Below are 13,850 nucleotides of genomic sequence, written 5' to 3' on the forward strand. Positions count from 1 at the left end.
GGACCTGGTTCCTGTCTTTTCACTGTTGGACTGCAGTTCTCTGCCTGTCCTACAAAGGCAGCAGGGGTGAAATCCAGCAGGTTCTGACAGGTTCTGGAGAACCGGTAGCGGAAATTTTGAGCAGTTCAGAGAACCGGCAAGTACCACCTCTGGCTGGCCCCAGAGTGGGGTGGGAATGAAGATTTTGTAATATCCTTCCCCCAGGAATGGGGATTTTGCAGTATCCTTCTCCTGGAGTCGGGTGGGAATGGAGATTTTGCAGTATCCTTCCCCTGCCATGCCCACCAAGCCACACCCACCAAGCCACACCACGCCCACCAAGACACGCCCACAGAACCAGTAGTAAAAAAAATTGGATTTCACCACTGAAAGGCAGGGACAGAAATCGTGCGCTGCTGTGTAAGATGTCCATTGGCCTCTGGATTTCAGATCCCATTTTTAAGGATGGAGCATCAAGAACATTCAAAGCATTTCAGTTTCTGGACAGTGTATTAGTGCTAGTCTAATCTTGGATTTCATCCTGGAGTTATGTCTCTTTCTCTTTGCCGTTGCTGCTCAGTGCAGCTTTGCGTTCTGCTGCATATTAAGGAGCATCTTGAGCAAAAACAGGGCTCAGATTGAAGAGCCAACAGGCAGAACAATTATCACAACGGTGGGTAGAATGGAGAAGAGTGGATTAGGCACGGATAATAGAAATACGCACCCCATTTATAAATGGAAGCTTCAACCACCTTTTTTATTGCCTATTTCAGTTCAAATTAAAGTGTGCCCTTGGCAATGGATATGCTTCCTCACTCTCAGAGCCTTTCATCTGTTCGACATGATTTTTAATGCCACTCACTTGGCCTCAACGATTCCTCCCCAACTATGCTGCAGTTTATACTTCTAGATACTTTTTTTCCCTCCCATTTTTCTTGCAAAGTTGCTTTGCTTTTCCAGTTTTCATTCTGATGGATTTTTTTTTCAAGAATTGATTAGTCCCTTATTTTATATTTAGAAACTAGGAGAGGTCTCCTTTAGATTTAGCTTTGGTCAATGTTCATGGCCCGCTCATCTTTTTATGAGAGGAAGAAAATATGTTGACAGGGCATTTATAATAGTTCACAGAATGTTCTTCTCCTCATGCTGAGTCTTTGTGTGAATCACCGATTAAATATTAGAGGGGAAAAACATGTAGTACCTCCAACGGTGTCTGCATATCAGCAGAACAAACTTATTTAATTGCTCCCTTCCCCACAAATAAATACCAATTAATGAGGGACCCTCCAGAGGATAGGAAAACACATCTTATCATATAAGAACAAATCACTGTGCGTTACTCTAAATGTCACCCTCAAAGTGCAGGGGGAAAGATGGAGAAGGGAAATCATTGGGAGCTGCCTAACTACAACACACTATTTATGTAGCCCCCAAGGCACACTCTCCATAAGACATTGCCACACCTGATATGGCAATTTTAGTATATAAAATATAGAACTTGGGGCAGCCAAAACTTGGTGCCAATGACCTTTAGCTAACTCTAAGGTGCTGACCACTGGTTGACAAGATTCCTATGCATAGGCTATATCAATAAATCAGTTTAATTGAACTTTCACATCGAACCTGGTTTTTGGGGGCCTGACACCCTGCCACCATGTTAACTGAAGGCTGTATCATATCTATATGTGGTACATGACTCATGTATTTACACAAGAGTTCAGAAACAGAGAACTCCAGTTGCATGTGTGCTCACCGACATTGTTGTATGGTCTTCAAGACTCACTGATCATAGTTGCTGCAAGTTGGTGGCAGATTTTCCTGGGGTTTGGAGATGACAAAAACAATCACAAACTGTAATGAAAGCCTTTGCGTAGGTGCAATAGTTAAAAAACAACAACAACCAAATAAAAAAACTTGCTTAATCACTTTCCTCCGCCCCCTCCCCCCCAAAAAATCTGGTGCCATCATTTTGCGTTCTTCCCTTACCTATTGAGTAACCCCAAATATGTCAAGTGCAGTCTCCAACCATCAAACAGCTGGGGTAATGAACACACTTGATGGATGGAAAATGACTTGTGAGAAAAAAATATTTGCTGGCTTGGATTCAGGATTGTCTTACGCAAGCAGAGAAGCAGAGCCAGAGAGCCTCTTTCGTTCTGCCTCAGCTTCTTCTGCCCTGTCTGATGCCAGTCAAGAAGGTGGGTTTTGGAGAGGTGAAGGAATTGGAGTGGAAACGTTGAGAGAGGTCCTAGCTGCGTGGGGTGCAATTCAATAAGAGGACAGGAAACATAATTCACATCAGGATTATCTGTCTTGAACCTTAGAAAATGATCCATCTCATGTCATTTGAAGAAGGCAATCATGTGCATGGTCTAAAATTTAATGTAAATAATTATTTTGTTTAATAGTTGACTAACATTGGGAACTGCACAGTGGCATCCCTCCTCTCTTTTTCTCTCTCCAGCTAAATGTGAATCAGATTTTGTAGAAGGGCTTATGCTATACACAATGAAGTGTGGTTCAGAGCAGGGGTATCCAACCTTGGCAACTTTAGGACTTGTGGACTGCAACTCCTAGAATTCCCCAGTCGGCTGGCTGGGGAATTCTGGGAATTGAAGTCCACAAGTCTTAAAGTTGCCAAGGTTGGATGGCCCTGTTTTAGAGGGAAGAAAGGGTCAGTTTTAGGAGACAATCTCAGCTCTTTGATGGCCAATAAAATACTATTGACAGCTGCACTTCAGCTTTTGGGAATTCTTTGAGAAATCCCAGTAGCCACACTGCCTTTTGCAACTATCCCAATGAACACATGAAGGCATCTGACCTCATGTTTTTGAAGAACCAACATGTACGGGGTAGGAAGAGTTTTCCGTTTTGTCTGATTCAGTTTGTCCAAAGAGAACATTAAAATTTAAGATGTATTAGGTTTATAATGGGATGGCAGTATAGGATAGGAAGACTTGTCACGTTGGGAATTAAACTACTGTTTCCATCATTCGTCTTCTATGACTGGCATAAGGTTTCTGGAGCATCAAATCTTCTTAGACAAAATGTTTTCTGAAAAGCATCTTCTTACTTGAGATTCTCTTCCCCTTGCTTTTTTTCCAAAGTCTACTGGTAAATCAAGTGACCTCCAACTTTCAACTGAGGACCCAGCTTTGCCTCGTTCCTGACAACTTGACTGTCAGAGTAAGTGTGTAGGCTCAAAAGTTACTGGTGCTTAGCTTTCATCTAAAAACCTTGTTTCCCTTTAAATGAGTTGACAATCTTTCTCTTCTCTCAGAGCTCTAAAGTCCCTTGGCCACTTTGTTTTGTTTCCATTTATGATTCTTATTGCAGGAATAATCTCCACACTATTCGTGGACTCTCAGTTTAAATTCCAGAAATCAACTGTCTCTGAAAACTCATGAATGGTGCATTTTCTTTTGAAAAGTATTGCTATTTAGATCTTATACTTACCACTTCCTCTTCTTCTCTCTGTCTCTGTCTCTCTCTCTCTCTCTCCTCTCCCCACTCTCTCTCCCACTCCCTCACTCTCTCCCTCTCTCTCTCCCTCCCATTCTCTGCCTCTATCTCTCTCTCCCCCTCCTTCTCTCCTTCTCACTCCCCCTCTCTCCCCTTTTCTCCCCTTGCCTCTGTCTCTCCCACCCTCTCCCTCCCTCTCTTTCCCTCTCCCTCCCTCCCTCTCTCCCTCTCCCCCACTCCCTCTCCTACTTTCTCCCCCTCCCTCTCTCTCCCTCTCCCCCTCTCCCTCCCTCCCTCTCTTTCTCTTTCACACACCCACTTTTGCAGTGATTCTGTGCTTCACCCACCCAGCACTTTGTTTTCTTTAATTATGACAGGAGATGAAGCCATGCAGTGAATCACCTTTTCTTTTCCACTTCAACAAATTTGTTAATCACATCTGCCTCCTGTTCCATTGTGCAGCCAAATAACAGAATTTGCCCTTTAAGAAATTTACCTTTTTCTTTATGCTAGGAGCTTCTGTGGGAGGATATTTATTCAAAGTTTGTTTCTCAAATAAAGGAATTGAGGACACTGTCTAGCATATAATGTTATCTCTGGGGAAATTAAGTGGAACATGTATTCAGGTGTCTGCAAGCATCCTTTGGGGTTTACTGTAGATCTGGTATCTATCCATGCCTACTTTTCTGCTCTTTGGTTAATATGTTGTGGCTATGATCCAACAGCATGTTTGGAGACTCTGGATTTCTATATATCCAGAAGAGTAGACCATTTTACATTTTATTGACAACAATAATTCTGCCATTTGAAATGTTGGATCTCTCTTGGATGGAGAAACACCAGAAAATCTCAAGGCAAATGGCAAACCACTTTATTTTGCTAGGAAAACCATGCACCTACATGTGTCTGTAAATTGATCTGGAGTCCAATTAGTAGTTAATCTTGATTCTAAGGAAATTTTACAGACCTACAGGAGTGTTTGCCCATGCTGTTGAGTTCTCTGTAGGCATTGTGCTGTTTCTATTAGGAAAAAAAAAATAACAAAAGCCCTTCAAAATCTCTAGTATATAATTATTAGTTCTTCTTGCCAATTATCTGAAAATACACATTATTCTCTTCCCTTCCTTGGTCTTTTTTTGACAGACTAATGTCTGAGTTGAAAGAGGTACAATGATAATAAAAATGCTGACGACACATTTTATTGTTAGGGTTCCTTTGAAATGGATAACATTTCTTCCTTAAAGGAGTATTACAGCCATACCTCTTAGTTCTCCCCTTTTCATTCAATTGCACTGACTGAACTATAAAATCTCCCTTTTTGCAGCAATGAGAGTGTGCCATAACCATTCGCTCTAATGAGCCTTGGTAGTGCATGGTTAGAATGCAGTAGTACTGCAGGCTACTTCTGCTGATTGCCCACTGCCAGCAGTTTGATCCTGACCGGCTCAAGGTTGATTCAACCTTCCATCCTTCCAAGGTTGGGTAAAATAAGAACACAGATTGTTGGGGGCAATATGCCGAATCTGTAAACTGCTTAGAGAGGGCTGTTAAGCACTGTGATGCAGTATGTAAGTCTAAGTGCTATTGCTATTGCTGTCCTGCAGTTATCTCTCTACATAGAGAGGCATCAACCCACTTACCATTCATCCTCCACGCCAGTCCCACATTCTGGTCTCTACTCTTTCCTGATTGACTTTCTTCAGACTAAAACAAATCTATTGGATAATAAAATACTTTATTGTAGTCCATCACTGACACAACATTGGAAGGGCAATGTTCCATCAGTCTTGAATTGTGAACATGAATGCATCATCAACCTCAGTAACTTTAAGAGGTATGGACTTCAACTTCTGGAATTATCCAACTCAGTCCAAACCTCTTAAAAATTGCTGAGGTTGAGAAACACTGATTTAGACACTTAGCAGTTGTGTAATTGAATGGCCTTATCTGAAAAGACTGGCTACAGTTCAGGGGTGGGCTTCAAAATTTTTAGCAAGAGATTCTCTGCCCGGTTGCTGGGTGGGTGTGGCCATGGCGGGCATGGCCTAGTTGGCCTCCTGCACCATGGTGTGGGGGGGGCGGCTTTTTGCCCTCTCTGGGCTCCAGAGGCTTTACTTGAGCCTCCGGGTGGGCGAAAACAGCCTCCCCAGGCTCCAGAGGCCCTGTGGAGGCCAGAAACAGGCCTGTTTCCAGCCTTCCCAAACTTCTGGTAGGCCCGTTTTTTGTCCTCCCTGACCCTCCACATGCGCCCTGCACTTATCTGCATCCAAAACAGGCCGCGTGAGGATTCCTGGGACGGGCGGGGCGGGGTGGGATTTGGGGATTCTCTGAACTGCACAGAATCTTAGCTAGAAGTTCTCCCAAACCCCTGCAAACCCCCAGCAGCCCACCCCTGCTACAGCCCTGAGGGGCCCATCCCTGCTTCCTCTGAAACCAGCTAAAAAACTCTTGTCCGAGAACTGGGAAGGGATAATCAGGAAACCTTCTCACAGGTTGCTTAAAAAGTTTCTCTTGAAGGCAATCCCTTTTGTTAAGCAATTAAGAAATTCTAAAACATTCCTTCCTTCTGTGACTGCAATGTTGTCGTCTTCTGTGGTCTCCTATTTATCTGCTCCATCTGGTTTGGGGCACACCTGCTCTTGGTGTGAATGATTGAAAAACAGCCTATCCTGTTCCGTTATTTTTTCTCTTTAGCTCTAGGTGCATGATTTCAAAAACATTGGCTTGGATTAGGACCAACTGATGCTGCTGTGAAATGGTGGTGCTCTTCTGCAGGAGAAGGCCAGCTCTGATGCTGCCTTGTTGAACACCAGCTGATTCCTACAGGCTTGACCTTGTTGAGAAGTGCTTTTGTTGGTGAAGTGCTTTTGTTTCCAACCTTGCTGGCTGACACCCTTGAACTGTAGATGCCAAAGTTGGAATCATGGACGTTCTCTACACAACATATACATGATACGCTCTGCTTATTTTTTTTGGCTACAGCTTTCCCTGCTAGGCAGTAGGCAGACACTTACCAAGAATGATTCAACTTCTTTTCGCGATGATGTTCCCGCATGCTTGACAAGCCATCCTATACCCACTGCAATTTTGCTAAGTTAATTGTACGATAATAGTATAATTTAGGATCTGTTAGGATTTGTACTTTACGCTGTTGTTTGCCTTCAGCAGGATTTGGGTCTGTATTTTGTCATGAAAGATTAATCAGTTCCTCTAGAACAAGAATCGAATTGCCCTTATACAACAATCCTCCTTCTGTTCCCTCCATTGCTACAAGGAGCTGCGCTGAAGTGAACAATAAATGATGCAAGCCCTTCCAAATCAAATGGCAGTGTAATCCTTGGGGCCAGATTGGGTTCTTTTTTTTCCCTCAAAAGTTACAAACCTTGCTCTGTGTGCTAAATGCAGGCTCCACTTATAGCATCATTACATGGCCAGCGGACTGTTGTGATTAAGAATCAATCGGTCGCTCAAAATTTCTCATACCAGGCATTTTCTCTTGATTGCTACCCGGCGCTCTCTATTCAGGATGCTGCAGACTTGAACCCTCCCTCAGCTGCCATTATCTAGACTTTAGCTCTGGCAACTAACAGTTTTATTCCAGGAGGGTGATTTAATCATTCATGCAAACAATTGCCCTCTTGCAGACTGAATTTTAATAGTCTCTTCTAATAATCAAGTAACAGATTCCACAGATATGTTGTAGGCAGGCAAGTTTAAAACTCTGGGCATGCTGTAATAAAAGTTGAAGTCAGAAAACTGTGGCCTGCCTTCCTTCCTTCCTTCCTTCCTTCCTTCCTTCCTTCCTTCCTTCCTTCCTTCCTTCCTTCCTCCCTCCCTCCCTCCCTCCCTCCCTCCCTCCCTTCCTTTTCTCTATCTCTAAATTTGGCAGGATTCTAACACTTTTACACACTAGTGAAGAGTACAGGTAGTCCTTAACTTATGACCATGAGCCCAAAGTTTATGTTGCTAAGTGAGAAATTTGTTAAGTGAGTTTTGCCCCATTTTACGACTTTTCTTGCCACATTTGTTAAGTGAATCACTGGACTTGTTAAATTAGTAACATGGTTGTTAAGGGACTCTGGCTTCCCCATTGATTTTGCTCATCAGAAGGTCGCAAAAGGAGACCACATGACTCCAGGAGACTGCAACCATCATAAATGAGTCAGTTGTCAAGCACCAAATGTAAATCATGTGAGGATGTTGCCACAGTCATAAGTGTAAAAAACTGTCATAAGTCACTTTTATCAGTGCTATTGTAACTTCAAAAAGTCACTAAGTGAACTGTTGTAAGTCGAGGACTACCTGTATTGTAACAGGCTCTGTCCACAAGAAACTATTGCAGGGAACCAGAATTGGAAAGTGTTTTCTATATTCTTTTAGCACCATTTACCTCAACAATTTTCCTATCTGCCAAATATCCAGAAGATCCCCAAAGTCGATTAATACTTTTTAGATATTCGGCAAATCAGTTGGCAAATTAAAAAGAAAAAGAAATGCATCAAATGTGTATTGGAAAGAAAATATATACACAAGGATGCTTGTTAGGGGAAAAAAAAACATTTATTCGCTAATTTGAGTTAATCATTTATGAAGTTGGATGCAACCCCAATCACAAGAAGAAAATGCTTTTCAAAAAAAGGCCTACAAAAATTGGATAATTTCCCCCCAATTTCTAAACAGTGCTGCAGGATAGTTGTGGCTGAGGTGTATGTGTGGGAAGTTTGCAGAAAGAGAAATGGATTGAATTTCTCTTTTCTTTCAGCGTATTTTCCCAGCTAAGGCCAAGCTAGAGAGGAGAAGGAAGAGAACTCGTGCAATCACTTCAATCTGGAACACATGTAGGAAAGGAATGGACTGTGCCCTATGTTTACTATGCCCTATGTTTACTATGTTTACCCACATATTTACTTTTTAGGGAGGTGATTTATTATTTAGCTATTCTGACATAATTAAATATGTACATAGAGTTGGAAAAAATGGTCTACATCATGGATCTTCAGCATAATAGTTCAGCAGAATAACCTACTTATCCTTTCTGAATGGTTTTCTGAATGAATATGTATGGTATTCTAGAACAGTATTTCCCAACTTTGCAAATTTCCAGGAGTATGAACTTCAACTCCCAGAATTCTCAGCAATGGTCATTCTGGCTGTGGAGTTCTGGGAGCTGAGGTCCACACTCCTGGAAAGTCCCAAGGTTGGAAAATACTGTTCTAGAAGTAGGGTGCTTTTCTCCTGTGGGGAGTGGAAGTGTTCCAGATAAACAGACTTGTCTGATGGAATCTAGGTTTTCTGGCCCAATGCTAAAAAGCCTCCCGATGAAATTGAATCAAGAAGGGAAAAAGATACAGATGAACCAAAGATTATTTAAAAATTCTTTTTAGAGATGCTCTTGCTCAATTATGACTGCCTTATTTTTGCTCTGAATTCTCAGTCCCTCTGTCTTTGCTCAGGATGTTTGCTAGCTTTGTTATGCAGATTTCAGCCAAAGTTGGTGCTATTCTCTCAAATTCTTTACTGCCTTTATTCCAATAAAATATTTTATTCCTAGTAACTTGGTTAAAAGAGGAAAGCTAGAGTCATTTTACCTGAGGGAATCATCAAACCCAGACATGTGGAAGAGGGTAGAGAGTTGACATTCCAGAGAGGCATCTGGCAAGTTGTGTTGGTGTTTTTCGAAAGGTGTCTCCTGCCCTCCCCCACTTCTCTTTGTTACAATGGAGTAGTTCACAATGAAATACCAAATTTTAACAGTATTTCTTTGCAAAGATGAATTGTTTATGCAAAAAAATAATAATGGCGTTTTTATTTTTTTTGGGTATACGGAAGACTTTTGTTGTTATTACAGAAAATGTTACAAGACTGTTCTATAAATTCTGAGAAGACAGTAAATAGAATCAGTATTTTGATTAATCTGATTAAGGAAAAATAGATATTATTTTAAAGAGACAAATACAGGGAAAAAGTTGGTTTTTTGCATTCCAGTCCTGAGATAGTATTTGAATGAAGCAGAATGTTAAAAAGTGCTGTTGTCAGCGTTCCAGAAAAACCCCAACTCTAAGTAAAAACTCTGAAGCAAGCATTTTTCAAAATTCTATTTACTAGAATAGGTAAACTGGCACATCTGGGAAAACCCGTATTTGAGAGGTCCGGGTTTTCCCTCAGTAAATCAAACCCCCCAAAATCATCCCCTCACTCCTCAATCGATCACATGCTCCAATCACCATCCGTCCCATTTTGAGACAGCACTCTGACCACTCCTTCTCCAGATGCAGGATCGACCGACAGGAAGAATGCTATTATGTCTAAAGACAACCCCTCTACTAAATTCCCCCTTCCTACTTTCCCACACATGAGAAGGTGGCAGCATTGAAGCTTCCGGCCTAATATGGCTTCCAAAGCTGACAGCTGTATTTACTGGCATGGAAATGCTTATATACAACAGAAGACTTCAAAAACTGCCTTTCTGCCTTTCTGCAGGGAAGCTGTCAGCAGGTGACCATCACCAGGTTGGTGGTGGAGCCTTTTGATGTTCCTCCTCTTTCAACTTGCTTTCTTGCATGTTGGATAAATCAACATCTAGCTGACCTTAAGTGATCTTCAAAAGCTAAGCACTGTTGGACCTTATTCCAAGTAAGGTGGAAATCCTCTAAGAAATACCAGAAATAGAGACTACACTGGGAAGGAAGGAAGGAAGGAAGGAAGGAAGGAAGGAAGGAAGGAAGGAAGGAAGGAAGGAAGGAAGGAAGGAAGGAAGGAAGGAAGTTAGGAAGGAATCTCCCAAAAGGCATTGACCTATTGTGCCACTGCCAAAACTAATACCTGGATGTGTGCGTATAATTTGTAGGAACTGAGGGACACTTTAATCCTCTTACTAAATTATGATGAATGTATTATTTCTGATATATTTTTCGTGCCTTCTTATTTATTTCACAAAAGTCCCATTGGAGCTCATGTTAGTCTCATGGTTGGTTGGTCTCCCTCCCTCCCTCCCTCCCTCCCTCCCTCCCTCTCTCTCTCTCTCTTTTTTTTTCTCCCTCTGCATTTCCTAATTGGAAAGAGTGCAGGACATAATAATTTAAGTCAGATTTTTTTTACTGATATCATATCGGATTGGTAACAGCAGTTTGATGAGGAGGTAATCTGCTCCCTTCCCTGAAAGTATTTAAGTGGAGTTTAGACAAGCATCTTTTGAGGATGCTTTGATTTGAATTCTTGCACATAGGAGAGGGTTGAGCTCATCTTAGGAATCCATGAAGCGGGTCTCTGTGTATTGTTCCAACACACACAAAATACATGTTACAGTGCAACTCATGGTTACGAACAGGAGTGAAGCTCACACCTACCCTTATTATATATTTTATGTGAATGAGGCTTGTCAACAGACTAGCCAGTCCATGTCTATTGTTTCAGCTTCCTAGAGAACAGGCCAGACAGAGGCAGTTTATCCAGATTTTCTTATATCATCTGTGTGACTGAAGCAATGCATTTTGTGAGGCATGTATCTCTTGTACCCTACTGGGAGAGTAGAAGTAACTTCTGAATGAAGCTCCTTGTAACAATGGCAAATTTTGAGGAAAGAAAGGAACAAGTTTGCAGGCAAGTTTGCAAGTTCTGGGAAATGTGAGAGGTCCCTCAAATTCTGCCCTTATTTCTGCAATAGCTACAGAACAATAAACTTCTTGGATACCAAACAGATAATGATGAATGATTTGCATCTAAGTTTAGACTAATTTTTAGAACTGTTGACTAATTCTGAAACAATACTTAGCAAATACATATTTTAAAATTTAAATAATTTTCAAGAGCAGGCTTTAAAATAATATAGAATAGTGAATTTAGGCTAAACTGGCCAGTTTAGGTTCCAGTCATGTTCTAAGTATGACTTCATTAGATATGAAACAAGAGAGGTGTCTCAATACTCTGCCCTTATTTCTGCAGCACTTACACAATGACATTCATTATCCACTAATGTTGGATACCAAAATAGTCTGATCTGATAATGAACAACACCCTGGCTATTTTTTTATACTTTCTGCAAACATTTGACAGCTAGCACAGCTCAATCCAATGATGCTGGATGAACCTATCTTTTCTGTTTCCTCAAATGAATTTCCCCCCATCACATTAAAGATGTTTGTTGCTATCCTTTAAATTAAAAAAAAAATGCATACTATGACAATAATATGGAACAAGAGCTGACTTCTCTGTACTGAGGATAGGTTTCTAAATGTCAATCTTCCAAAGCTACAATTTGTTTGTATTGATGCTATAATTCAGCTGTTGTTGTCCACACCATTTAGATGAGTCCATACTTGTGATTTATTTGTTCACTTCTAAGACACTTATGTTTTTGTTACAGTAACTTAACAGTAAGTTAATTACCACCATAAGAAGAATCAATTGCACTCAATTGCTAAAAATCCCAGCAACACAACAAAACATTAGTTTCTATGTGACTGTGGATCCCACATTCCTATTTTGAACTTGGTCTTGTAACTTAATTGAGTTTGGGCAAAATTGTATAAATTATCTATGGTCAGTTTTCTTTCAGGTCTTTCCAGGTTATAAATTTTGTATCCTCCTTAACCATGTCAGAATTTTGATTTTCTATAAAGGTGATAAAGGAACTCTGGATATTCTAATCCCTTTAATCTCTTATAATAGTTATATTTGTAAAAAATATACAATTAAGTTGTTTTCATATTATTATTAATACCAACTGATTATATTTATGTTAAGTCACTACTACTGGTCACAAGCTAGGGATCCTTTTCTCTTGAGGCCTATGAAATGCAAGTTTCTTTATGCATTTGGATCAAAAATGTAATGTGAACAGATTTATATGGACTGCATTTCATTCAAATTAATTCAATTCCACTTTCCATTATTTTTAGTGGCATGTGCATCTAGCATGTCCTCATTTACTATCTGACACAATTAATTATACAAAACTAGAAATGAAGCAGGGAATCACAATTCAGGTTCTTTGATAATTTTGCTGTTTCACAGAAACACCCTAGATTTTATTTTTTAAGTGTGTGTGTGTGTCTGGGGGTGGGGTGGGGGATTCTCTTAACTGTATGCAAAGATATCTTCCAGCAAAGAATGTCTGATTTAAATCAGAGATGGGCAACCTGAATGCCACAAATGGTTTATTAGATTTTCTTCTATATATTGCACTGTTGAAATTTGACTGCAAGGCACTCGATACAGACAATGTAATTTCCAAATTATTTTTTTCTGGGGTAACCAAATAAAACCAGTGTATTAAAGTTGAAATAGCTTTAGAATGTCTATAACACAAACACAAATAGACCCAAAGAAAAAAGAAAAAGAAGCAGGAAATTCGCCCCCAACTTTCCAATCGTATCATAATATTGCATCTCTGCTAATGACAATTCTTGGTGGGTAAAATTCCTGTGATTAAAAAGTGCACCCTTTGGTCATAAAAAAATTGTCTTCCTGTGCTCTAAAGAAGAGTAGAATTAGCCTACTCACTGGATGTTTCTTCAACAAATTCAGAAGTAAATTCTTATTAAACCAATTGTTTAGAACTCACTTTATGTACCATGGTGGTTATGAAATAGGCTAGAAATTTTTGGTTAAAATGTCTCTTCTGCCATCAAATTACTAGATAGCGTTCATGCTAATACTGTACTTTTTCCTCCAACTCACTGCATAACACTCCCTATGGTTAATATAGTTATTATTTGTAGGATCAGAGTCTGACATTTCAGACTTGTAGGAAGTAAAATTAGACCAGTTTATAGGTAATCTGGATTATTTAAATCTACATTTAGACTCATTTATAGAATGGTTAACCAATTCTGAAGCAATATGCAGCAAATACATATTTTAAAATTTAAGCTGGTTTTCTATATCAGGCTTTAAAATAATGTAGAATGGCAAACTTAGGCTAAACTGACCAATCATGTTCTTGAAGTATGATTCTATTATTAGATATGAAGCATGATAATTGTGGAACATTGTGGTTGATATAATGTTACTAATAACCTGGAGGAATCCATCTGTGGGAAATGCAGATTATCATCTCTTTCTAAGAAACTGCTAAGGGAAGCCACATTTAATTATATGAATGAGCTTTGACTGGATACTTTCCTTAAATGTAAAATCAAATAGTTAATCAAAACAGAAATCAATATGAACAACAAAGATGACAAATATGAACAATGAGGCAGAATAGGATACACAAACCCTCTCACAGCCTTTGAACCTTCCCCAAAGTCCCAGAACAATATTTTGGTAACTTGCAGTTTTAATGTGAAATTGCGAACAAGGAAATTATTAACAAGGAACAACCAACTGCTTGAATTTAACAAGCTAATGTTAGCGAATTAAAGTTTAATTTTTGGCCTAGTGCCATTTACTATGTCATTCTACCCCAG

General features: G+C 40.0%; 1 protein-coding gene across 1 annotated transcript in view; it reads right to left on the reverse strand.

Moving 5' to 3' along the window:
- Positions 1–6,496, reverse strand: part of TPO (thyroid peroxidase) — a 64,911-nt gene extending 58,415 nt beyond the window's left edge. Inside the window, exon 1 of the mRNA XM_087889276.1 lies at positions 6,456–6,496. Within this exon, the coding sequence (XP_087745402.1) occupies positions 6,456–6,496 (41 nt within the window). The remainder of the gene's footprint in view (positions 1–6,455) is intronic.
- Between the last annotated feature and the right edge of the window lie 7,354 nt (positions 6,497–13,850).

Source organism: Pantherophis guttatus, chromosome 1, assembly GCF_059756535.1.
Source record: "Pantherophis guttatus breed Tessera chromosome 1, ASM5975653v1, whole genome shotgun sequence".
NCBI classification, from domain to species: Eukaryota; Metazoa; Chordata; class Lepidosauria; order Squamata; family Colubridae; genus Pantherophis; species Pantherophis guttatus.